This window comes from Cyanidioschyzon merolae, chromosome 17 (genome assembly GCF_000091205.1).
Source record: "Cyanidioschyzon merolae strain 10D DNA, chromosome 17, complete genome".
NCBI lineage: Eukaryota > Rhodophyta > Bangiophyceae > Cyanidiales > Cyanidiaceae > Cyanidioschyzon > Cyanidioschyzon merolae.
Genome location: NC_010143.1, coordinates 694440 through 716556, shown reverse-complemented (window position 1 = coordinate 716556; position 22117 = coordinate 694440). Strand labels below are relative to the sequence as shown.

The 22117-nt window shown below is 55.5% G+C and overlaps 6 protein-coding genes and 1 non-coding gene across 7 annotated transcripts, besides 1 other annotated feature; 4 read left to right on the top strand and 3 right to left on the bottom strand.

The window, feature by feature from the left end:
* Positions 1-8: 8 nt before the first annotated feature.
* Positions 9-1577, bottom strand: CYME_CMQ275C (tyrosine--tRNA ligase, mitochondrial or chloroplast; the record flags this gene model as incomplete). The annotated part of the gene is made up of 1 exon (XM_005538135.1): positions 9-1577. The coding sequence occupies one exon, from the start codon at positions 1575-1577 to the stop codon at positions 9-11; it is 1569 nt and encodes a 522-aa protein (XP_005538192.1).
* Positions 1578-4044: 2467 nt separating this feature from the next.
* CYME_CMQ274C (similar to oxidoreductase) lies at positions 4045-5271 on the top strand (the record flags this gene model as incomplete). Its single annotated transcript, XM_005538134.1, has 1 exon — positions 4045-5271. One exon carries the CDS (start codon positions 4045-4047, stop codon positions 5269-5271), a length of 1227 nt encoding a protein of 408 aa, XP_005538191.1.
* Positions 4208-6159: a sequence feature (possible transcribed region).
* Positions 6160-7180: 1021 nt separating this feature from the next.
* CYME_CMQ272C (hypothetical protein, conserved) lies at positions 7181-11713 on the top strand (the record flags this gene model as incomplete). The annotated part of the gene is made up of 1 exon (XM_005538133.1): positions 7181-11713. The coding sequence occupies one exon, from the start codon at positions 7181-7183 to the stop codon at positions 11711-11713; it is 4533 nt and encodes a 1510-aa protein (XP_005538190.1).
* Positions 11714-13668: 1955 nt separating this feature from the next.
* Positions 13669-14664, top strand: CYME_CMQ271C (similar to endonuclease; the record flags this gene model as incomplete). Its single annotated transcript, XM_005538132.1, has 1 exon — positions 13669-14664. One exon carries the CDS (start codon positions 13669-13671, stop codon positions 14662-14664), a length of 996 nt encoding a protein of 331 aa, XP_005538189.1.
* An 885-nt stretch (positions 14665-15549) lies between these two features.
* CYME_CMQ270C (mitochondrial chaperonin hsp60, precursor) lies at positions 15550-17575 on the bottom strand (the record flags this gene model as incomplete). The annotated part of the gene is made up of 2 exons (XM_005538131.1): positions 15550-16773; positions 17039-17575. 2 exons carry the CDS (start codon positions 17573-17575, stop codon positions 15550-15552), a joined length of 1761 nt encoding a protein of 586 aa, XP_005538188.1.
* Positions 17576-17951: 376 nt separating this feature from the next.
* On the top strand, positions 17952-19764 carry CYME_CMQ269T. Its single transcript, XR_002461563.1, has one exon. It is a non-coding gene; the product is annotated as a hypothetical transcript (transcript).
* Positions 19765-20695: 931 nt separating this feature from the next.
* Positions 20696-22090, bottom strand: CYME_CMQ268C (hypothetical protein, conserved; the record flags this gene model as incomplete). The annotated part of the gene is made up of 1 exon (XM_005538130.1): positions 20696-22090. One exon carries the CDS (start codon positions 22088-22090, stop codon positions 20696-20698), a length of 1395 nt encoding a protein of 464 aa, XP_005538187.1.
* Between the last annotated feature and the right edge of the window lie 27 nt (positions 22091-22117).

The following is a 22117-nucleotide window of genomic DNA, read 5'->3' as shown; positions in this document are numbered from 1 at the left end:
TCGGGATTCTAGGTATCGCTCACCCGAACGAGCATCTTGTTTTTCTTGCCAGCCGCTAGCAGAAGCAGTCGTCCCTCAATTAAATCTGTTGCTTCGATGGTTCTCCCACTGTCGGACACTTTTTCGTCATTGACGTAGGCACCACCGTTCGCAATGAGGCGCCGCGCCTCTCCCTTACTCTTCTGGAGACCCGCTCGAACCATAACATCGACCAGTGGCACACCGACGAGCGCAGTGCGGGGAAGCGTCGCACCCGGTAGACTGCTGGAGACCGCTTCTAACACATCAGCTCGTAAGCGCGTGCTACCGTTGGTGTGTTCACCGCCGGGTACGTGCCCGGGTGCAGCGACCGCGGTGGCAGCTAATGCCGTCTCGACGCCTTTGTCGCCGTGAACTATGCGAGTGACTTCCATAGCCAAGAGTTTCTGGGCTGTATTTGCTTGGTAGCCGCTCCGTTCCGAGTTTCGCATGTCGTTTTCGAGGGCGTCGATTTGTTCCAGAGGCAGGAATGTGAGCTTCCGCAGATAATTGCAAACATCATCATCTGCTACTTTGACAAGATATTGGTAGAATTCGTACGGGCTCAGGCGCTGTGGCGAAAGCCATACAGCGCCCTTCTCTGTCTTTCCCAACTTTTTGCCATCCTTGCTGGTAAGGAGTGGAAACGTCAGACCATGCACAGTGCCCCCGTAAAGTTTACGAGTGAGCTCGAGTCCAGCCACAATGTTGCCCCATTGGTCCGAGCCCCCTGCCTGCAGCAGGACTTGGTGATTTTTATAGAGATACGCAAAATCGTATCCCTGCAGCAGCTGGTACGTAAACTCGGTGAATGAGAGACCCTCTTCGCTCTGCATCCGAAGACGAACGGATTCCTTGCTCAGCATTGTCCCGACTCGCGCGAGCTTCCCTACGTCACGCAAAAAGTCGAGTAATCTCATGTTGCCAAGCCAGTCGTAATTGTTGAGAACCAGCGGCTCCGTCGTTGAACTAGAATCCCCGCTGAAATCCAGCACTTGCCGCAGGTTTTCAGCGATTCGTGCGGCATTCTCTTCAATGACACTCGCAGCAAGGAGCGGTCGTTCAACGCTCTTGCCTGACGGGTCACCGATACGGGCAGTTGCACCGCCAATGATAGCCACAGGGCGATGCCCCAGTTTTTGGAACCAACGCAGAACCAGTAGACCCAGGAGGTTACCTATGTGGAGCGAGTCCGCCGTCGGATCGAAGCCGACGTACACTGCTACCGGTCGGGCACAGACCGCGTACACATCAGTAGAGGTCACCGCGTCAATGAGGCCTCTCGATTCCAGGACTTGAATGACATTCGGTTTGCCGTCCACTCCGGGGTAGACCGGAGCGCTCGTCGGTGCAGTGGCACCGTCCCGAGACTGTGCCACGGGCGTCGTGCAGCCGTACAGACCCCGACGGCGAGTCGTTCTCACCAAACCTGCCACACTTCGACGACTCAACGATAACGGGCACTTTCGTGGCGAAATCAAACACCGACCTCGAGTTGCTTCCCAGGACGGAACGACAAGTCCCCGACACGGCGCTCGGAAAGCGAGTGCAGCACGCATGTCGAAACGCACCGCAACCTGGCGAACGCAAGCTCCTAATAACCCCAGAAAGCAGACGCGTTATGGGGTTCGAAAATCGTGCTGGATTCCGAAGCGTTCGTCTTTAAGAAAGACACGTCCTGAAGCTGCTGTTAGGTTCAGTTGCACAATGCCTTTCGAGGCTGTACTTGGCAATGGCTGCAACTCGTAGCGGCATCTGCGAATCCTTTTTTCGATGACAAAAAATTCGTCCACTGAGCAGGGATCTGAGGTTGCGCGATGAATCATGGCATTCGGGAAAGCGTCCATCATGATACATGCTATCTTTAAGTTCCATGACGGAAACTCTCTTTCGGATATACGGGTCATTTTGTACGTTCTACTATGCGCCGAGTGATTATTGTGAGTACCCGCACTGGTGCTTATACCGCTGGTACGGATGCTGCATGGAGACAGAATGGCTCTGCCACACCGCTGAGGGCGTCGGCTCGCAGAATCCTACGCCTGACACGGAATCACGGCTAATTATCATTCTGGGAGCCGGCAAGCTCTGCAGACAGACCTACAACATGCGGCAGCACAAAGCGATAGACTCGGAAACCGCTGCGACCATGACGACACGTGGATGAACGCTACCCACTTCTAGTCCTAGAATAAATGCTTTGTGGACGTGTTGCTACGGCCTCGCCACTGCCGAGCCGCACAGAGCAACTGCTCAGTGGACTCGTTCAGCTCGCAGGAACTTGCACCTAGGCGGTAAACCTTCGAAAAAACGGAAAACTTCGCCCTTTGCAACGCTTTCCACAGACGCGGGGAAAATGTCATCGGGTCATGGGTATTTAGTGGTCAGTTTCTGTTTCTTTTTCACCGGCCTTTGGTCCCTCTCACTCGATGGGTCCTCGTTTACCCCTCGCTCGGCTTGATGGAATTCTTTGAACTATATCCGTACAGGCATTCCGAGAGCCGCGCTGCCTGCTGTCCACGATCCTCTGGAATCTCCGATCAAATCAAGTGGTCAGATGCATCATCGATCCTACCACTGCGAGGGACGAATGGGAAAGACAAGTCGATAACTCTTAAAATGGAATGTGGCAGCATTCGTTTAAAGCACCAAGGGCGGCATCTCATTGGAAATTACGTTCGAGAGAGAGTGTGCTGTGCACGTGTGCTTGACGCCCCTACCCATCTGCTCGTGTTTGGAGATGCTGGGGCCTAGCTCAAACAGCAGCATGGATAGTGTCGTTAAGGCTTATGCAGTGAAGACGCAGAGCATCGTCAGTAGTGCACGAAACACCGATGCTCAAAGTTCGCGTGGTGCAGCAGCAGCAGTAGCTGTAGCAGCGGCCGAAACTCTGTTGAGCACGAGGCTGCTTGCATGTCGCTTCTTATTCGGCGGCCTTTATTGAACGAGAGTCACGAACCGAAAAGGACCGTTCTCGACAGGTGTACGCGCAAGCACATGCTTTCTATCATTCGCATCTAAAGAGCGCCCTGAGGCACGTCTACGAGTCCCGGACTCGGAGACGCCAAGGCCACATGGAGCTATGGCTCGAATGCCATCAGCCGTAGGATGCCATCAATTCATCCAGTTTACCGTAGATTTCATCGGGGCTCGTGACAGGCCCGAGTAGAAGGTTGGAAAATCATTCGGGTGCCTGGGTACTGGGCGCGAGCGCTCCTCAACGCCTAGAACCGCGCAGTTTATACACCGAACCTGCTTCATCTCGCGGGCCTTGCATGGTCCAGTGGATTCCCGTGAACGGGTTCAGGATGACCTCCAATAGACGTTGGCGGTTGCGGCTGCAGTTGCGCCTCCCGGCACGCCCAGCTGGATGCATCGACTCTGGGGCGAGTACCAAAAACCGTTCCTCGAGGGGTTCGTTTTCGGCGACGTTTCGATGTCGCCCAGTGTGAGGCATGCGCGGTACCTCGGAAGCCGAGTGTGTCCATTGGCGAGTGTGACAGTGCTTGGGAGCCCGTTCAGGACCTCATGTTTCACACCGGGCTGCCTATGTAACGCGAGGAGACCATACTCAAGTGCGCAAGAGGTTCACACTTTCTGTCCACCAGCAAAAAATCATCAAATCGGAGCGGACTGCACCCCGCTGGTTGCAAAGCTTCACTGCCGTCAAAGATCATAAAGCGAGATGGTGCTCTCTTTGGAGCCTTCTATGATATGATAGTCTGTAAACGACTTTTTGCTCCAGCAGCAAGCCCCGGTGCATGGATACCCGCGTCGGGAATAGGGCGCTTGAGGCATCCCAGTGCAACACGTCATCCCTTTGCTGGATCTGGTATCAGAGCGAGCAGCTTCAGTTGTTGCAGCGACTAGGTATGGGTACCGGCTTGCTACGCCCGCGGAACGGCTTGCAGTGTCTCGGATACCGGTAGTCGGTGGGAGAAGCTGTTTCTACGAGCTCGCGTGCTGCTCCACAGTTTCGGCTGTTTCGCGCTCCCACTGTTTCGTCGGGTAACGACGTTGGCGGCGATGACGCTCATCTGGACACTCGTCGCGATCTTTGCGTTTTGTTGGGTTCTATGGCGAGTTAGCGTTCACTACGACCTGCGGGCACGTCGAGCGAGCCTAAGAGGACGAGTCGTTTGGGTCACTGGTGCTTCGTCTGGGATCGGGAGGGCGCTAGCCTTTCGACTCGCTGTCTTTTACGGGGCTCGGGTCGTCGTCAGTGCACGACGCGTCGAGTTGCTAGAGTCGCTCGCTGCCCAGGTATCAGAGGCACTCGCGGGTAAAGCAACCGCATCGACGGACACCCGGGAAATGGACAAACCGGCTGTGGTCATCGAACCAGTGAACTTGCGGGCAAGTGGCAACGAGCTGGACCACGTCCTGCAGCGTGTTCTTCAACTCGGTGTTTCCGTTGTTATTCTGAACGCCGGCGTGAACCAGAATGGATGTCTCTTTGTGGACACGAGCCTCGACACGCTGCGGGAAGTACTCGAGACCAACCTGTGGGCACCAGCGCGTATCCTTCATCGGCTTCTTCGGGAGCTGCTCTCTGCCCCGAACGAACCGACCAAAGCATCAGGACACAACTGCAGCGTAGACGTCAACAGAACCCGATCTCGTGCCCGGAAATCGAAGCCCAGTCCGAGTAGCAGTGGTATCCCCGAGCATCGAGCCCGACTCAAGATCGTAGATGCCTTTCGAGACCTCCTTCAAACGAAAATTCCCGCCTCGTGTCGTCCGAGCGATCAACAAGCATCCACAAAGGACATCATTGCATCGGCACCCAACGAGTCCTCTGCACTTGTCGAGAACCTAGATGTGGTTGTCGTGTCATCGCTGGCAGCGTATCGGGCGTTACCCGGTGGAGCGCTCTACGGGGCAACCAAGGCCGCGCTCAATTACCTCACAGAGAGCCTCCGCATGGAGCTTCGGATCGCTGGCGATCACAGGGTACGATTAGTCACAGTTTGTCCAGGTTTCGTAGACACGCCTGCGATCGCCCATCAGCGGCACTGGAAACCGTGCTGTCTCTCGCCAGATGCAGCAGCAGATCATATTATATGGGCACTCTTACGCAGGGGCGACCATTACGGGTTTCCATGGATCATGGATCACATTGTGATGGCAGTGGCTGTCTGGATACCCACTCGGGTCTATCGCTGGATCATGGCCAAGTCTTGGCGTCCACCGGCGAGCGCAGAAAGCGCTGTGTGCACAATACATCATGGGAGCGCTCACGTCGAGCACTGAGCGAGCGGATGGTACCAAGCGGTGTGCCTGCGTGCCTAAAAAGGAACCATTTCCCAGCTGTCGTTATGGAGGACGATTTGCTATCACGTGGCGGAAATGATCGAGCGATGCGCCCAACTGCGCAGCCAGGAACAGAGACAGCATCACATCTCTTGGGTCAGGACTGGGTCTCTTTGACGCGCTTGCTGGCACAGCTGTGGGACGTTAAGGCTCGAGATTACCTTGTGCCTTGAGGCGACGCGAGGCAGCGTCAGCACCATTTCGATCCGTCTACGAATGCTTCCGTGGAGGTGGTTCGCATGGTCTGGCAGTGACGGATGACACCAGGCTCGCAAAATATCTCCCAGCAAGCGTTATTCGAATATTCTGGGACGTTTGTGTTGAGCCGCTTGTCTAGCGGACTCGATGACGGCTGCTACAGCGGGCTCACCTGCTACGGCACTTTCTCGTGAGAGACGCGCAACCCTTGTCGCCACAACCCCGTTGTAAAACGCTTAGCAGGTAAATGTGTCTTCCTTTCGATGAACATCGCGTCAAACTCTTTGTGTAAATGCGCCTTGTGCTTCTCCATTGCAAGGCGCACCAACAAGTACCGATTCGAAGGTAATCGCGCATATGGACGATGACGATGATGATAGCGATCGTCATGCTTGCAGCTCATCATCAGTAGTGCTGTGTCCACATTCCTCTCTGCCACAGTGTCGCATCGGTACTGCAGCTTCCAGAACGCAACGAGGCCAGCGTCGAGCAGGTTCCATGCGCTGCAGCTTTGTAGCTTCCCAGGACAGCGACGGCATGAATGATTCGCAGCGAGTGCTCTATTGCAGAGCAGAAACGCGGGTTCACACCTTGGTACGTTCCAAGCCGACGTCCCACAGGGTGCGAAAAGGCCATCGTATCTCCGAACTGCGTTGGTGGCAGGCTCAGCGCCCAAACGATCGCTAGTTTCAACGAGCCTCACATCCCTGGAAGGTCTCTGTACTTTGTGAAATGAAACGCGTATCCATCGATGCAGAAGCCCAAATCTCACGGACGGGAATCCGCTGGATGCGCATGTCCAGTACAGTCGTGGTGGATTCGTCAGTCCTACACCACAAAATGAACATTTTCGTACGCAAATGCTTTCTGCACAGAATATAGCGTCCTCTGTGGTCCATACCAAAACTAGACTCGATGGGACGCGTTCCTCTGTTTCCCGCCTAACCTTCCGCAAGGTGCTCGCCTACTTCGCAGGCTCGTACGCGCCTGCGGTAGTGCTAGTTGCGTTGTGTCGCCTGGTGCGGGCACGCTCCAGCCCAGTGCACTCTGACCACTGAAGAATAAGCGCCCTGTTCACGAAAACGCGGATACGAAGCAGGTACTCGAACAAGGCGCCTTCGCTTTCTCGCAGCGCTCCGGGAGAGCAGTAGCTTTCCTCGTCCGAACCGTACCGGAAACGCGTCCGACGCAGAGGAATCAACGGGAGTCAGAAGAAATTGTATCGAGCAAAACGGTTACCCCACATAATCGGCAACTTCCCGTCTCGGAATAACGCCTCTAGTACACATACCAGTGCACCCGGAAACGAACGTATACCCTGATCGACGTTGAGCTCCAACACGCACCCTGGCTTGCAGGCTCCATTGGTGCACTGGTTATCGAGTTAAACGCACCGCTTGAACGTCATGCAACGCCAGCGTCTATCTAGAATAGCAGTTTCGCCAGTTTCCGACCGCGACGACACACGAGGCAAACCAGACCTCGAGCGTTCTGCGAAACATAATGCCAGCCAGCGGGCGCAAGGCCGTTACCCGCTGCACTGTCACCGACGAGACAGGTGCCGTCCTGGAAGACGCAAAAAGCGTTCAGTGCCGACATCCTTAGGTCAAGTTGCATATTCTGGTCGTAGACACCTTTCAAGTACTATTTTATGGCTGAAGAGTATGACCCTGCCGTGTACGATGCAGAGGATGACGCACCGCCTGCACTACAGGCGGTCAAGTACCGAGCGTTCCGTGCGGAGCTTTCCGCGGTGCTACTCCGTTTCGAAAAGGCCAGCGACTGGGCAGACTATGCCTCGCAACTGGGTGAAGTAAGACGTTGCCTCAATCGACACGCGCAGCACGCCTTCATCCCGGAAAAGTACGCGCTTTCCAAGTGGCTTGCACACTGCTTGTACGGGGGCTTTCCTGCGGGCTTGCACCTCAAAGCGCTGGAGGTCTATGAGCTGATCTTTCAGCGAATCGGAGCCAGGAGACTGGCAAGAGATCTAAGCATCTATGCTGTGGGCTTGTTTCCGCTCATGAGCTACTGCTCGACGGCGGTCCGACCAAAGCTTCTAGACATCTACCGTCGCTATATCGTCGTGCTGCGCGCAGAGCACCTGCTGCCTGCGAGTCAGCCACAGTCGACCTTGGTCTCCGCTGCTCCATGGCAAGGAACGAGTCCAGATGCTTCAATGTCGGACGTCGCACCGGGCTGGACGGTGCCAAACGACCGCACGAGGTCACGTTCCGACACTCAGCAGCCGCGAGCAGCTGCTTCCGTGTTGCCTGGGCCTGGTGCTTCTCCATCAAGGCATGCGGCAGTCTCTGAAGATGCCAAACTCCTCGACAGCACGCTCGATGTGCCAACCGGAGAACATCCTCTGCCGAGCCTGTCGTCTGCTGCTGCTGTGCGGGAAGCATCCAATTTCGAAGGTGCCTCGCAATCGCTCTCGAGCGCAGAGGGCACCCTCGTTGAACTGGAACCGAAACGCACGACCAGCTGGATAGCGGTCGACCAGCAACCCACTGCAGGGCATGCTACATTCGACCCTGCTCGTCTTGACACATCTGCTGGCAACTGGAGCCCACTGCGGCCTGTAATCGCTGGTTTGGTGCAGGGGCTGCTACCAGCGCTGGACGAGGTTCCAGCCGCCTCCAGCACAGACCTTTCCGACGTGCAAGCGAGCGACCTGCTTGCCCAAGTTCGACAGAACCTCAGTGATGATGCGTTCTTCGCGGAAGCATTGTGGCGGGCAATGCTCTGCATGGATTTTAATGGTTGGATGGTATCCGAATGGATGCCCGCAGCGTTAGCAAGTGCCACACCTACAGATCGATCGCTGGCGATGCGTACTGCTTCTCCAAGGGGCCCTCGAGCGGTACGCGCTCGCCCAAAAGTACGAAGCGCTCGATGGATTGCACCAAAGCGAGAGGGTGTCAGCACCGCAAATCTCATTTCATTTCGGGCACTGCAACAAGCCGACTTGGACCAAACGCACCATGCTGAGTCGTCGCTTGCGTCGCGTCTCCGGCTTGTGACGATGCAGTATCTTTTGAAACTCGACGACGAGGCCCGCACTCCGTCGACACCAGACGGAGTCACACCGGTCAGCCGGGCTGCGTTGTTCGGTAACACGGGGCTGGTTACTGCAGCACTAGAGCGGGCTCTAATGGACGGGAGCGCCCTGGTCGTTCGCCAAGCCCTAGATCTGATGCTGCAAACGATCGGATTCGTTCCGATGGAGCACCAGCCGGTCGAAAAGCTGCAACCAGTGCGCCTCGAGCACATTCCCTTGCTGCGCGTAAGGGAGACTGCAATCCTCTTTACAGAAGTGGAATCGAAAACGCTTCTAGCCCAGGCGTTGTTGGTCGTCCTCCGCGAGGATGCATCCCTGCGAAAGCGTCTCTATGCCTGGATGGAAGATCAGCCAGCGGAACATCTTTTCCAAGCGGTTGTAGAGGAGATTCTGCAGGATATCGGGGCATGGGGCATCGAACAGAGCGTGTTCACGGGTACCAAAGCGGTCAGTCTCGCCACGCCAGCGGTAACAGCTGCAACAGGTGCGTGTCCTCATGCGCCCAAAAAGGCTGCCTCAGATGCACTAGCAGACGGCGCGAGTGAAACGGCATCACTGGTGTCTGCGGCAGCGTTTACCCAGGATCCGCTCTGGATAGCAGATGCTGCGCTGACACTCGCGCAAGTCTTACGCAAGCTCGCTCAGCGCCAGTGCCTCCGCGAACATCTGGAGCGGATTCTCGTGAGCACCACCTGGCGACTCGGTCGATTGGTGCTACTGCAGCAGCAGCAGCAGCAGTCGTCGTCGTCGTCGACGTTGCCGCTGACGCAAGCACCAGAGGCATTCGCACCGATCGAGATGGATCCATCGATCCAGAGGCTGTTGCGGGAGCCGCACCATGGATGTTTGCCGCCTGGAGGAGCGCCACGAAGCGAACTGCGGCCAGCTGAGGCCCCTGGTTTGACAGCTGCGCTACCCGCACTGGCCAAGATGTGGTCGGCCGTGGAGCATTCTCTGCGGGAAGCACTGCAGCTGCTCGGACCGGATCAGGTCTGGGGAATGCTTCACCACCAGCTTCACCAAATGGAGAGTCAACTGGAACCACCCAGGTCGCTGCGGGTGCTCTTTGAATGTCTCCTTTTTGTGGTAGCGTACGCGGGGCTACCATCATTGTCCATGCTGGGACAGGTGCTCGATACCTGTCGGTACGCAGTGATCTTGTGCGCTCGCCTGCAGGGCCCGTGCTGCCCCGAAACGCAGCTGCCTGCACTGGAGTGGCGGCATCACTTTACAGTGCTAGCCAGAGTTGTCTCTGCCATTCGGATAGCACTCCGTGACTCTGATCCCGCGACCAAGTTATCCATCTTTACGCAAGCGCTGCGCCTCTTGGAAACAGTAGAAAAACGCATCTGGCGACCCTGGCTGGAGCGAAACCGCCTTACACACGGGGATCTGCCCGAAGGAGCTGCCAGCTTCTGCCTCGAACGCTTACGCTCGTATCGTTTCGCTTGCGAGCCGTGGCTCGTCGAGGATGCGCGTGCTGGCTGTGACCTCATTGCTGAGCTTGTCCAGCTTGCCTTGAGCATCTGCGCTTTCGCCGAGGGCGAGGATGCCTGCTCTGACGTGAGCGCTGGCGTCTCCGCTGCACCGAATGGGGCGCGGGCTACCTCGTCCTCGGAAATGACGGTGAATGATACTGCCGATACCGTCGTGCTACTGCAGACGCGGGTGGCAAGTGCACTTGAGGATGCTGTGCAGCTGGCGGTTTGCCGAACGCTCCCGCTTATGTTGCTCGGCCTGGATCATTACCTAGACTTGCTGGATAGCGCCTCTCAACAGTGCACCGCATCCGTGGACTTGCTTGCGTCTGTGCCTATCGAGAAGTTTCGTGATCTTCTCATTCCGCAGTGCTGGCTGTTCCTGCATCCGTCGCTGCTTCCGTATGGACGTCAGGCAGCACTGCTCTGGTACTCGCTACAGGAATTCTATCCGACGGAGTGTCAGGCTTACATCGCCGCTGCCCTGAAAGGTGAATGGGGCTCGCCTGTCGAGCATTTGGCTATCTTTCGCCAAGCGTTCTGCCTCGCACGGGAACTCAGGCTAGCCCAGTCGCTTTCCAGTAATTGTCTCTTTCTGGCTCTGGATGCGCTGCGCAGTGAAAACTCGGCGAGCCGGATTGAAGCTGAACGTTTCGTACGCAGCGCCGTGCGTCTGGCACCTGAACTGGTCCTGGGGCCGCTACTCGGCCTGCTGCTGTGTGAGTCGTACCCGATCCTGAACGATCACCAGGAGTTTATAACCCGTCCCGATATCGATCGCATCGTCTATGCCCTGGAAACATTGCGCTTAGTGTTGGCTGTGCTCGAGCAGCATGCCCGAAACGAACTGGTGGCAGGTTTCCGCGGCATTGGCACTGATGCACAGTCTGTTTTTCGAGCGCTCAGTGCCCCGGTGAGTACGGCAATCGCTACAGCGCTCACCGCGGTACACGGTCCAGAAGAAGCCGCTTTCACCCAGGACTATCTGGACGCATGCGTCTTCGCAGCGTTGTGGTATTTACGAGCCCGCTGGAGCAGCCACTGGGTGCAGCGTATGCAGACGTACGCCGAGGAGAGCGGTCCTTTTTGTTTTTCGATGCGAAACCTGCAGGCATCGATCGCGGATGCCCAGACTGCTGCCGTTCAGCTGCTTGAGCAACTCGTGCAGTTCGCCGGCATGCATGGGGATGTGGAGCGGCTGCAGCGGATCGCTCCGACGGTAGTGGCGTTGCTGGAGCTTCTCCTGGGAGCTAGTCGCGAGCGCTCGTCATCGTCGGGGTCTATCGCTACCTCCAAGACGCTGAGTGTGTTGTGTGCACGCGTGTTACGTCAGATGATGCGTTTTGCATGTGTCGACGCATCCTCTGAGACAGTTCATCTGGAGACGCTTTCGTCCGCGCTGGGAACAGCGGATACGTCACCAGCGCCCACCAAGGCCACAGCAACTGGCCCGAATGTGCACCAACGAGAGACGGGCTCGTCACTGGAACCCCCCGTGGCTGGTACAGCATCGCCAGACGATGCAACAAGCGGTGCCTCGAAACATCGTAAGAGCAAAAGACACGGGAGGCGTTTTTGGCCAAAGTACGCGAGTTGGAGTCGAATGGGCGCTTTTCTCACGCAGACGCATCACGCGGCATAGCGTTTGGGTCTGTTCGTCGTCTGGTGTACCAGAGTCCGCATAAACTGGAATCCTGGACTGCTCGTTCTGTGCTTGCATTTCGATGGTTTGTTTCCGAACTCTTTTGTTGGACAACAAAAGTATCCGAAGTGCAGCAATGAAGGTTAAGGGACTCGAAATTGTTTCAGGATGATCGAGAGTCGTTTCGGGGTGGCTCCGAGTTGTTGCCGCTAGAATTCGTAACGACACCTGACATGAAGATCATTCGCGACGTTCTCTAACAATCGTTCAGAACATTTTCGCTATTCTTATCCAATCCATCCATACAAGTATCCACGCTTCTCCTTTTCTGACGTGTAGCATGCTCAAGCTACGCATGCTTCAAGTTTTCAATGTTTGGTTTCACGGCATCTTGTGGATGCCGTGATTCGCGCCCTTGGATCGACGACGATAAACTCTCGTCATTATCTTTTCACGAATTCTTCAAGAGCGGAATCCGAAAGTTCACTGACCTCTTGACGTCCCATGATTGATTCCCTTCGAGAGAGACAGAAACGCGTCTATTTGTTGCTCGTTGGGCGCGTACGCAGATCAAACGTTCTTGAGGTGTTCTCCAAACCTGTATTTCCTTCCCGGATTTGTTCCATCATGGATGATTCTTCTATCTGCAAATGCTTGATCGAATGGAAGAGCGTACTCTTGCGTAACCAGCGAGCAGCGTACTCACCAGGGGCATCGCCCGGAGAAACCCGCAGCCGCACTCGTCCATGACTCCACGGTACGGTACCGGGAGCGGATACGGTAAAGGGCATCGGAGGAGCCTGAAGTACCGTTGAAGAGCATGTACCGAGTGATGAACCAAGCGTTCACGTGGTATACCGAGGCGCTCGTAGAACGAGGAGATGCTGTGATGGACACGCGGAAACACCTGACCGCAGCCAAGGGTCGACAGTGCAAAGCGCGCGCTGAGGCTGTATACGAAACAGATGAGTGTATCGAGTACAGCGTAGATCGCAACTTGTACCTGTGCGGGAATGACGAGCCTGTATACGAAACAGATGAGTGTATCGAGTACAGCGTAGATCGCAACTTGTACCTGTGCGGGAATGACGAGCCTGTATACGAAACAGATGAGTGTATCGAGTACAGCGTAGATCGCAACTTGTACCTGTGCGGGAATGACGAGCCTGTATACGAAACAGATGAGTGTATCGAGCACAGCGTAGATCGCAACTTGTACCTGTGCGGGAATGACATGGAAAACAGCCGATCGTAGCAAAGTTGGGACTTGAACACTGCCGTCAACACGCTTCCATTGCTGACAGCGCAGCTGTTAGCGAAAGGAATAACCGGCGTTTTCTCATCTCGAGATATGGGAGTAGAAAACGATGCAGTCGCAGAAAAAAAAGTCCGCATCGTCTGGTGCTGCTGATCCTTGGAAGAGACACAAATTTCAGCGTGCACGTCCGAGTTAGAGAAATGGATCCGTTCCATTACCTTCTTACATGGGTGCCCATCAAACTGCTTCAGTGCTGCGATGCTATGCCAGACACATTGTTCTCGGAGGCGTGCGCGAAGGACGCTGAGACGTCATCCTGATGACCGCACCTGCGGTCTTTCATTCATCGTGACTTTCGACTCGATGTTGTCGATGGAGCAAGCTGCTTCCTCCCGAAAACGCTTCCGCCACGAAAACAAAAACAGCCTAACATATGCGCACAAACCAAAGCACCCGCGTTCACTACTACGATTGAAAGAACTTGTTCTTGACGCTCCACTTGCGTCTAGCTACGACTGCGCGTTCCATGTTTCAGTTGTATTCATTTCTGGTAGCCAAATGGGCTTCGTATGGAACGTCGCTTGTATGAGCATACCAACAAACACAGTGCTGGTGACCAGACGACTTGTCCGGTGAAGCCTGCGCGAGCGCCGACGGAAGCGCTGCTGCCGTCGCTACTCCATTCGTTCGGAGACTTATGGCAGATTCGTCACTCAATTTGACCGGCTGGGAACTTGAACAGATCGAGAAAAGCTACCTTGTGCAACGATCTTGGATCCAGACAACGGGAAGCGCCCCGGCAACGACTAAGAGCGACCTGGAGCAGCTGCGCCTCGCCGGTGTGGACGTCGCCTGGGACCGCGTGCCCTGCACCGCAGCACTCGTCATACCGGGCCGCTTGGGTGCCGTGGAACACCAGAACCCAGCACAGGTGCCTCCGTACGTACCGGCGTTTCTGGCTTACAGGGAAGCACCTCTTGTGCGGTCGCTGGTGCTGAGGCACAGACAGGACCTGGATGTGTTGCTCGTGGACGGGAACGGGATCCTGCACCCGCGTCGCTTTGGACTAGCGAGCGCTATCGGCGTTGAGTGCGGTGTTCGCACCATTGGCGTCGCTAAAACCTATCACTGGTTTGCGAATACCCTGCAGGGGCACAGGGCACCATGTATACCGGCGTTGGCGGCTCTGGTGGCGTCGCAAAACTCCCCAGTAACTGGCACCTGGCAAGGACGAATGCTCTACCCGAGCGAGCGAGATATCCGGCATGTCATGCAAGTGGAACAGTTGACCGTGCTACCGTTGTGTATGCGCTGGCGACCATGCGATGCCAAAGCCAGAGACGCGCTTTCGCAGCGACTCGGGAACGGGAATCCCGGCGAATCGTCGCTTTATGTGGATGAGGTATTAGGGGCGGCGGTGCGTACTGGGAAACGGGCAGTGAACCCCATCTATGTGTCCATTGGGCACGGGATAGACCTCAGTAGAGCAGTGGCGCTCGTGTATGCGGCTGCGAGGGAGCATCGACTGCCGGAGCCGCTGCGCATGGCGGATCAGCTTGCCAGGGGAACACTTGCATCCAGCGAGGCAAGCTCGCAGCCGCCAAAGCTAGAGATATCCTCAAGCTTTTGGTATCTGGAAGGAAACCCGCACGCTCAAAGGCAGCGATCACCTGATGAATCGTACTCGAGTTGAGTATGACCTGGCTTGTGGTGGCGAGCGATCGAACGCGCGGTGCTTCTCGAGGATGCAGAGCGCTGCTGCTGGACTCGATACCCAAGGTTCGTATAGGGTTCGTGAAACGTCCCAATTACAGATGATGTGACGTTATGAGGCGAGTTTCTAGCTCGAGTCACATCGGGAGCAACAGCACGCTACTAGGTCAGGTCACTGTTTAGAGACGATATGGGTATCAATCGATACAGATGCGTCGCCAAGGATATGTTACAGACGGAACGTCGCTGCATCGCCGGTGCATGATGCATTGCCATCGACAATTGTACGATGGCTACCATCATCGCTGGTTTCTGCATTGCTGGAGGCACCGGGAGAGAGCATCCTCAAACGCAAGCAATCTTGAGGATTTTCTTCCATCTGTGGACCTTGTTCTGGCGATACTCGTTACGAGGCGTAGCGTCCTGGTTAGCGGGAGACAGCGAATACCGTGGAATTCTGTCGACGCATTCGTCGCTGGCTTATTCCTGGAAACAGCGGGGTGATCCAGTCGACACACAAATGAAAAACAGAGGATGCGGTATGTCGTTCGTACGACTGCCCCGCCGCGGCAGCAACAGCAACCGAGACACGCTCATGCAGCAGGGTCCGTCCTCCCGAGTCGCAATGATGGATACCTTCGTACACACACACATATATCAGTGGCTCGCGTCATCGCCTCAACGATGCCAAGAGCCACCGACGAATAGGAAGTGCCGTCTGATGGACACTGATCGAGACGTGTGGCCTGAGCGACGCCGAAACAAAAGCAACCCGCGCACAGCGTCCGGTACCTAAGTTTACGCGCTGTCTAGGGTTTCTAGCGGAGAATCAACAACGTGTAAAACATCGTATGCATTCGCATCTTCAATACATATCCATATTGTCCATACCACCCATGCCGCCACCGCCGCCGCCAGCACCTCCAAACGCTTTCGCTTCCTCCTTGGGGAGTTCCACAACCATGCACTCGGTGGTGGTCATGAGCCCTGCCACACTGCTCGCTCGCTCTAGCGCCGTGCGCACGACCTTGGTTGGATCAATGATACCCGATGCGATGAGGTCACAATACTTGCCGGTAGCGGCGTCGAAGCCGAGGTTCTTATCGGAACTCGTGAGGACTTTCTCGACGACGACAGAGCCTTCATGGCCAGCGTTTTGAGCGATCGCCATACAGGGCACTCGCAACGCCTTGCGGACAATATCGATACCTACGTTCTGGTCAAAGGTTTTTCCTTGGAGGTTCTCGAGTGCATCTTTGCCTGCCCGCAGGAGCGCAGTGCCGCCACCAGCTACGATACCTTCCTCGACGGCAGCACGCGTTGCATTCAGCGCGTCCGTAATGCGGTCCTTCTTTTCAGCGACCTCGACTTCGCTAGCGCCACCTACCTTGATGACGGCGACGCCACCGGTAAGTTTCGCTAAACGCTCTTGAAGTTTCTCTTTCTCATACTCGGAGGTCGCATTCTCGATTGCCGCACGGATCTGCTCACAGCGATTCTGGACCTGCATCTTGTCGCCGCCGCCGTCAAGAATGATGGTATCATCCTTGCTAACAGTGACTTTCTTCGCGGTGCCGAGGCGATGAATGGTCATGTCCTCTAACTTGACATCGAGCTCATCGGAGACCATTTCACCACCGGTGAGCGTAGCGATGTCCATGAGGTTCGCTTTGCGATTATCACCAAAACCTGGCGCCTTCACTGCACAGACCTGAATGCCACCGCGCAGCTTGTTCACAACGAGGGTAGCGAGCGCCTCGGAGTCCACGTCTTCCGCAATGATGAGCAGTGGACGTCGTGCCTTGACGACCTGCTCCAGCAGCGGCAGAATGGACTGTAAGCTGCTCACCTTCTTTTCCGCTGTTAAAATCAGAACATCCTCGAGTTCGCATTTCTGACTTTTGGCATCCGTGATGAAGTACGGCGAGATGTAGCCACGATCAAAACGCATGCCTTCGACGACTTCCAGTTCATCGGTAAGGGTCTTGCCGTCCGCAACCGTAATGGTTCCTTCGCGACCAACCTTGTCCATAGCCTCTGCAATGAGTTCGCCAATCTTCTCATCACCATTTGCACTGATTGTTGCGACCTACAAGGCGTTTCTCCCACGCACGGTTAGTTTGCTTGTTCTGATTCGATTGCTCTGTACAGGCCCTACAAGGCCTTGTATCCCACATGTAGACAGCGCGTCGACGTGAACGATCAGCGTAACTATGACAAAACTGCATGAGCGGTCAAGTGAGCCGCTTCAGGATTTCATCGGAGGGAGGCGGCGGGGCCCAGCACGGCTGCCGCCCCCCGGCCATCCTATCGTTCGTGTCGAGTCGTTGCCCGCTGCATCATCGTAAACTTACTTGTTTGATTTCATTCTTGCCGCCGATCTCCTTCGAATATTCCTTGAGCTTTTCGAGCACCTTCTCTACGGCCAGATCAATGCCACGTTTGAGATCCATAGGATTTAGGCCCGCTGCTACCGCTTTCACACCTTCCGTGAAAATAGCTCGTGTCAGTACAGTCGCCGTCGTAGTTCCGTCACCTGCTGCATCATTCGTTGCCGAGGCCACCGCCCGCACGAGCTGTGCGCCCAAATTCAGGTGCTTGTCGCGGAACTCGATGTTTCGTGCAACGGTGACACCGTCCTTGGTGATCTTCGGGGATCCGTAGCTCATGTCGATGACCACGTTCCTTCCCTTGGGACCCAGGGTCGTCTGGACGGCGTCTGCCAACAGATCTACACCGCGAAGCATCAGGTTTCTTGCCTCTGAGCCGAAGCGAAGGTCCTTGCCGCTAGCGAGCCAGCGTCGTGATGAAGCCTGTGCGCACCCCAGCGTACCGACGGAGACCAGGCGTCTCAGTGACTGCACTGTACCAGAGCAGGCAATGCTTTGCATCGTTTTGTGTACCCTGAACAAAGATCCTTCAACGAGCAAAATACTTGAAGCTCTGTACCCTCGTACGACACACGTCGAATGCACCTACGCACACACCCGGGTCGTGCTGGGGCCAGCGGTACCTAGAATGCTTCCGTCTAGGATGGCGTCCCAGCGGCGTGCGTCCGCGGAAACCCGTCGAAGATTCCGCTGCCCCGATGAGCCGCGCGATGCCAGCTGCAGTCTCGCCCTGGAGGCCGCCACCAGCGGAGAAGTTTGATATCGGAAAATACTGAAAATGATGATACGAAACGGACAGATAACTGTTCATGTCTGGTGGATTCGTCTTAATACGATATCAAATGTTTCAACATGGACAAATCATGTCCAACGCACTGTGCAGGCTTCCGTAGCGCGTGCGGGTTTGTAGCCACGTGCGGAGCGGTGACGCATACCAGCGTCGCGCCTTGCATGTTTTCGGGGACTAGAGGCGTTGACGGATCTCGTGGGAACCTGGTTCGAAAAAGGATTTGTGCACCATAAAGATAAGGGTGTCTGGCTGCAGTTTCCCGCCGGAGACCTCTTGCTCAGGTTGGACGCTTGTGCACTTCGCGATGAAGTTCTGCAGTGTACCCGTGCAGGAAATAGCATATGGGCAAAGTGGACTCCTTTGTGGAAGTGCGACTCGAGTTTGATGAAGCTGAAGAACCATATGACAAGAAATTTAGTGCGCGGGTCAGCAGTTGGAGCAGATTTTTGGGTACGGCACGGGCCGGACTCCTGGTTGTTCCCGGCACCGTGTGTCAGTGATAACAGCGGCACGCTTCGTGCGTACGTGAATTGCACCCCTTGCTGCCGGTAGCACCCTCACGGATTTCGAAGACTGACACCGCAGAGTATGGAACGGAAAATTTATTTTTGCCCTGTCTAGTGACAGTGCGAGCTGGCTATTCCGGCTACTTGAGCAGACTGGTACCGCTGCCGCTGTCTACCTGAAAAACAGGAATTTGTATCCGGTAGACTCGTTGGCTATTGCACTGCAATTTGCTCCGGCTGATTCCAGCGCTCAGGAACGACGCGCGCTGTATACGGGAAGCAAGCCGGAGAACAAGACCTTTTTCAACACTAAGTGACGCTCGAGTTCAGCTTCTTGAAACGCCTCAGGGCGCGCGTGAAGGCCCGAGAACGTCACGTTTCGAGAAACGCCATCGATGGCTCCATTACTGATGAGATTTCTCCTGGTGAACGAACCGTGAATATGTTGGAGTTTCTCCGGAGCCGCTTTTATCGTTGGTGGACACGGTATTATTGTACAACTGCACCGCAAACCTTTTCACGTTGCACGTCCTCCCGAGCAATGCACTCCTTGGGTACTAAGGTTGCATTGCTCGTGCAACGCTGTGGCGGTGACGTGTACTGCACGTGCATGCTCACGTACTAGTTACGTCACCAATGACGCAGTGCGCAAACAGGACTGCTTTTTGTTGCCTTTGCGTGCGTTGGCTCCAGATGTAGAACATCAGGCTCCGGGTCGATACGCGCTATGCGCATATAGGCCTGCTGGAGGAGGCACAGAACAGTACGCTGTGAGCGTTCGATAACAAGGACAGCATGGGCGATCATTCGATGTGAATGCAGCGGACTGTGCTTGGATCGTGCCTCGCTGGACGGTAACAAGGCGTCTACAGAAGAGATGTCTGCCTGGATGCGATGTCACTGCAGACCGGCAATGCAATCGCTCGACATCAAGACTTGCTGCGTTGGCGTGATCCGTCCCTGTGATCTGTTGGTACGCTCCGAGCGTGCGGGTCTGGTCTCGTGTTTGCATCGCTTTCCTCGAAAGAGCATAGCGACGCTCTAGGCCAACAGGCCATGTTTCCGATATCCTCTGGTTGGAAAGCGAATGCATAAGATGCTCCTGGTCGCTACTTTGAGCGATGATTTTTGATTGGGTCCAAAGCATCGATCGACAGCGGCGGCAGGAGGAGACGTTGCGTGTGTTTGCGGTTCGGAGATCGTCCTCATGAAGCGCATAAAGTGCGCCCTGAAGCATCTTCTCAGCTGTCACATGCACTGCTTTGGTGCGACGTGCACCAGATGGAGTCTCTGTGCGCGCTCACGACACCAGCTCATGCCGCAAACTGGCTGTAACATTCGGTTATTTGTAATGAAAACGTCACCGGCTTCATTCCGAATGACTGCATGTCGTGTAAATGTATTTTTGTGCGCACTCGATTCCATCTGCATTGTACGGAAACGAGTCTCGAGATCAGCCAATGCCTCGAACTCGTTAGCGCCGAGCGGATATCTCTGATAGTTTTGTCTAGTCTCCGTATGAGCAATAGAAAGCCGTACGCCAGCTAAAGTTTTTACCGTTCGGTGGCCTTCCGATGACGGCAGTGCGCATCCCTGAATACGTGTTTGCAGCGACGGCAGGTATCCAGTGCGATCAGACGAATCGACGCAGACGAACTCGACATTCGGAATTGCTTGGGCAGCGTGAAGCGTTGCGGGCTCGACCTGCGCTCAGTGGCATCAGTGATTTCACTGACGCATGAGAACGAGGCGGCAGTACACATGCAGATTTCGGGTACCAAGTACCGATGTGAGGCTGCGCTCTCAACACAGCGTCGCGAGTCTCCTGGGGGCACCAAGCGGGTGCAAGCGCACCAGCGAACGGCGCTTTGCGTTTGATGGGGGCTCTTCGGTGACCGATGCGCACTTGCTAGTGCAGTTTCTGTTGCATTTTCTTGTATACTGGGAAGAGAACTCATTTACGGCATATGCGGCTTGTCGCTAGCGCACTGCAAGATCGTGCCGCATGCTTTTTCTCAAGGTGAGCGCGTCGCCTGCCACCAAGAATCCACATCACGTACCGCGTCTACGGGAATACGAACCTGTCGAGCGTCGTATTGGACAGGGAAGCGATTTCCCCACTCGACTACTTGGCATTGGTATGCTGTTTTCAGCTAAATTACACAGACACGCACGCATACACTCATGTAAAAGCGGCCGCACCTGCTTTCTTGTCCAACAACTCTTCCACTGCTATCCGAAAGGGATGCTCCATGAGCGTTCTCTTCAAACGGAGCGATCCTGCCTCGGCTCCAAACAGTGCAATATTTCGAGTACGCCATGAGCTCAGCGCTCATTCTCGGTGACCTCGTTCAAAGCCCAATCATACTTTGAATACGTGATACGGAGTTGGCCGCTCTCTACCCATTGTACAATTCGTCGGTAGTTCTGCATATCCTCTTCGGTTTTCAGGGGCCAGTGTTTGAGAATCCACCAGATCACGTTTGATCCAAAGTCTGATGCGTACCATAAGAAAATTCGACTGAGTTCAACATGATTCTCGGAGACTATTTTCACGTTGTCCCGTATAAAGTTCGCGGTGGCAGCCTCCAGCGCCTGGTCCACGTTAGACTCGTCGTAAGCCCGAATGGGCGGACACGAGCGCGCCCCACAATTGAGGCCAAAATGGATGCGCGGATCGCCGCCAGTGATCATCGCTTGTGCTCTAATGTCGCCAGAGCCAAGCTCGCCGAAAGGTTTCGAAGCAAAAGGATACGGAGGTGCCCGATTCCCTCGTAAAACGCCATTCTCGATATCATTCAAGCTGTACAAATGACCGCCTATACAGTACGAAGCAGTCTGGAAGAATCGGAAGCGTGCAACGAAGCTACGTGGTCGGCCCAGGATCGTTATCGCATGGATAAGGAGCGCATTATATATATTGAGGAAAAACGCGAGGCGGCGCGCTCGGCTCATCTCGAGAACGTCCAGGTCTCGGAGGCCACGCGTCAGACTCACAAAATTGACAAAGTCCTTGTCCAGCATTAGTGCTTGATAGTCTACCCAGCGCCCGTCGTTAGACAGGTGGCGCACAAACAGTTTGTTGATGAGTGCGCGCAGCTCGCGATCCACAGAGGTTGTTGATTTCAGCGTGGGCGTGACCGGCTCGCAACCAGCTTGCGCACAGCAGGTTGTAACCGCCCGCTCAACAGCCTCATCACTGTTCAGCATATTATAGGAAAGCAAGCGCGAGCGGAACGCTTGTACGCCGCGGAAAGTGCCCAACCAACGCAGTCCCGACAGCGCCGAGACGTACAGCGGGTGCACCAAAGCGCGTACCGTGTTCGCTACAGCAAGCGACGACACCGAGGACGAGTCCGGCTCGGCGCTCTCCTCCGAGGGCGCCGTCCGACCCAGCCAACCGGATTGGGTGAACGAAGACTTTTCGTACACGGACGAGCCGTTATTCCAGGCAGAGACTCCCGTCCTTCGTGCTCGTAGTATGGCGGACGCTGGCCCTATGAATCTCGAGTCCGCTGAGTTTTCACTTTGGCCAGCAGACGCGCTTGTAGTGCGCACGTGATACACAGCGTCGAGACCAACTGCGGAGAGTCGCAAACTATCGTCGTAGTGAACAGCAGGTTCCGTTGCGTGTGATTCTGATCCCAAGCCAGATGAAAGTAATCGACCACCCGGGTTCATTGGAGACGAGGACGTGAATGCGAAGGCGCCTCTCTCCATGTTTTTGTGCCAGGGTGCCGCACTTGA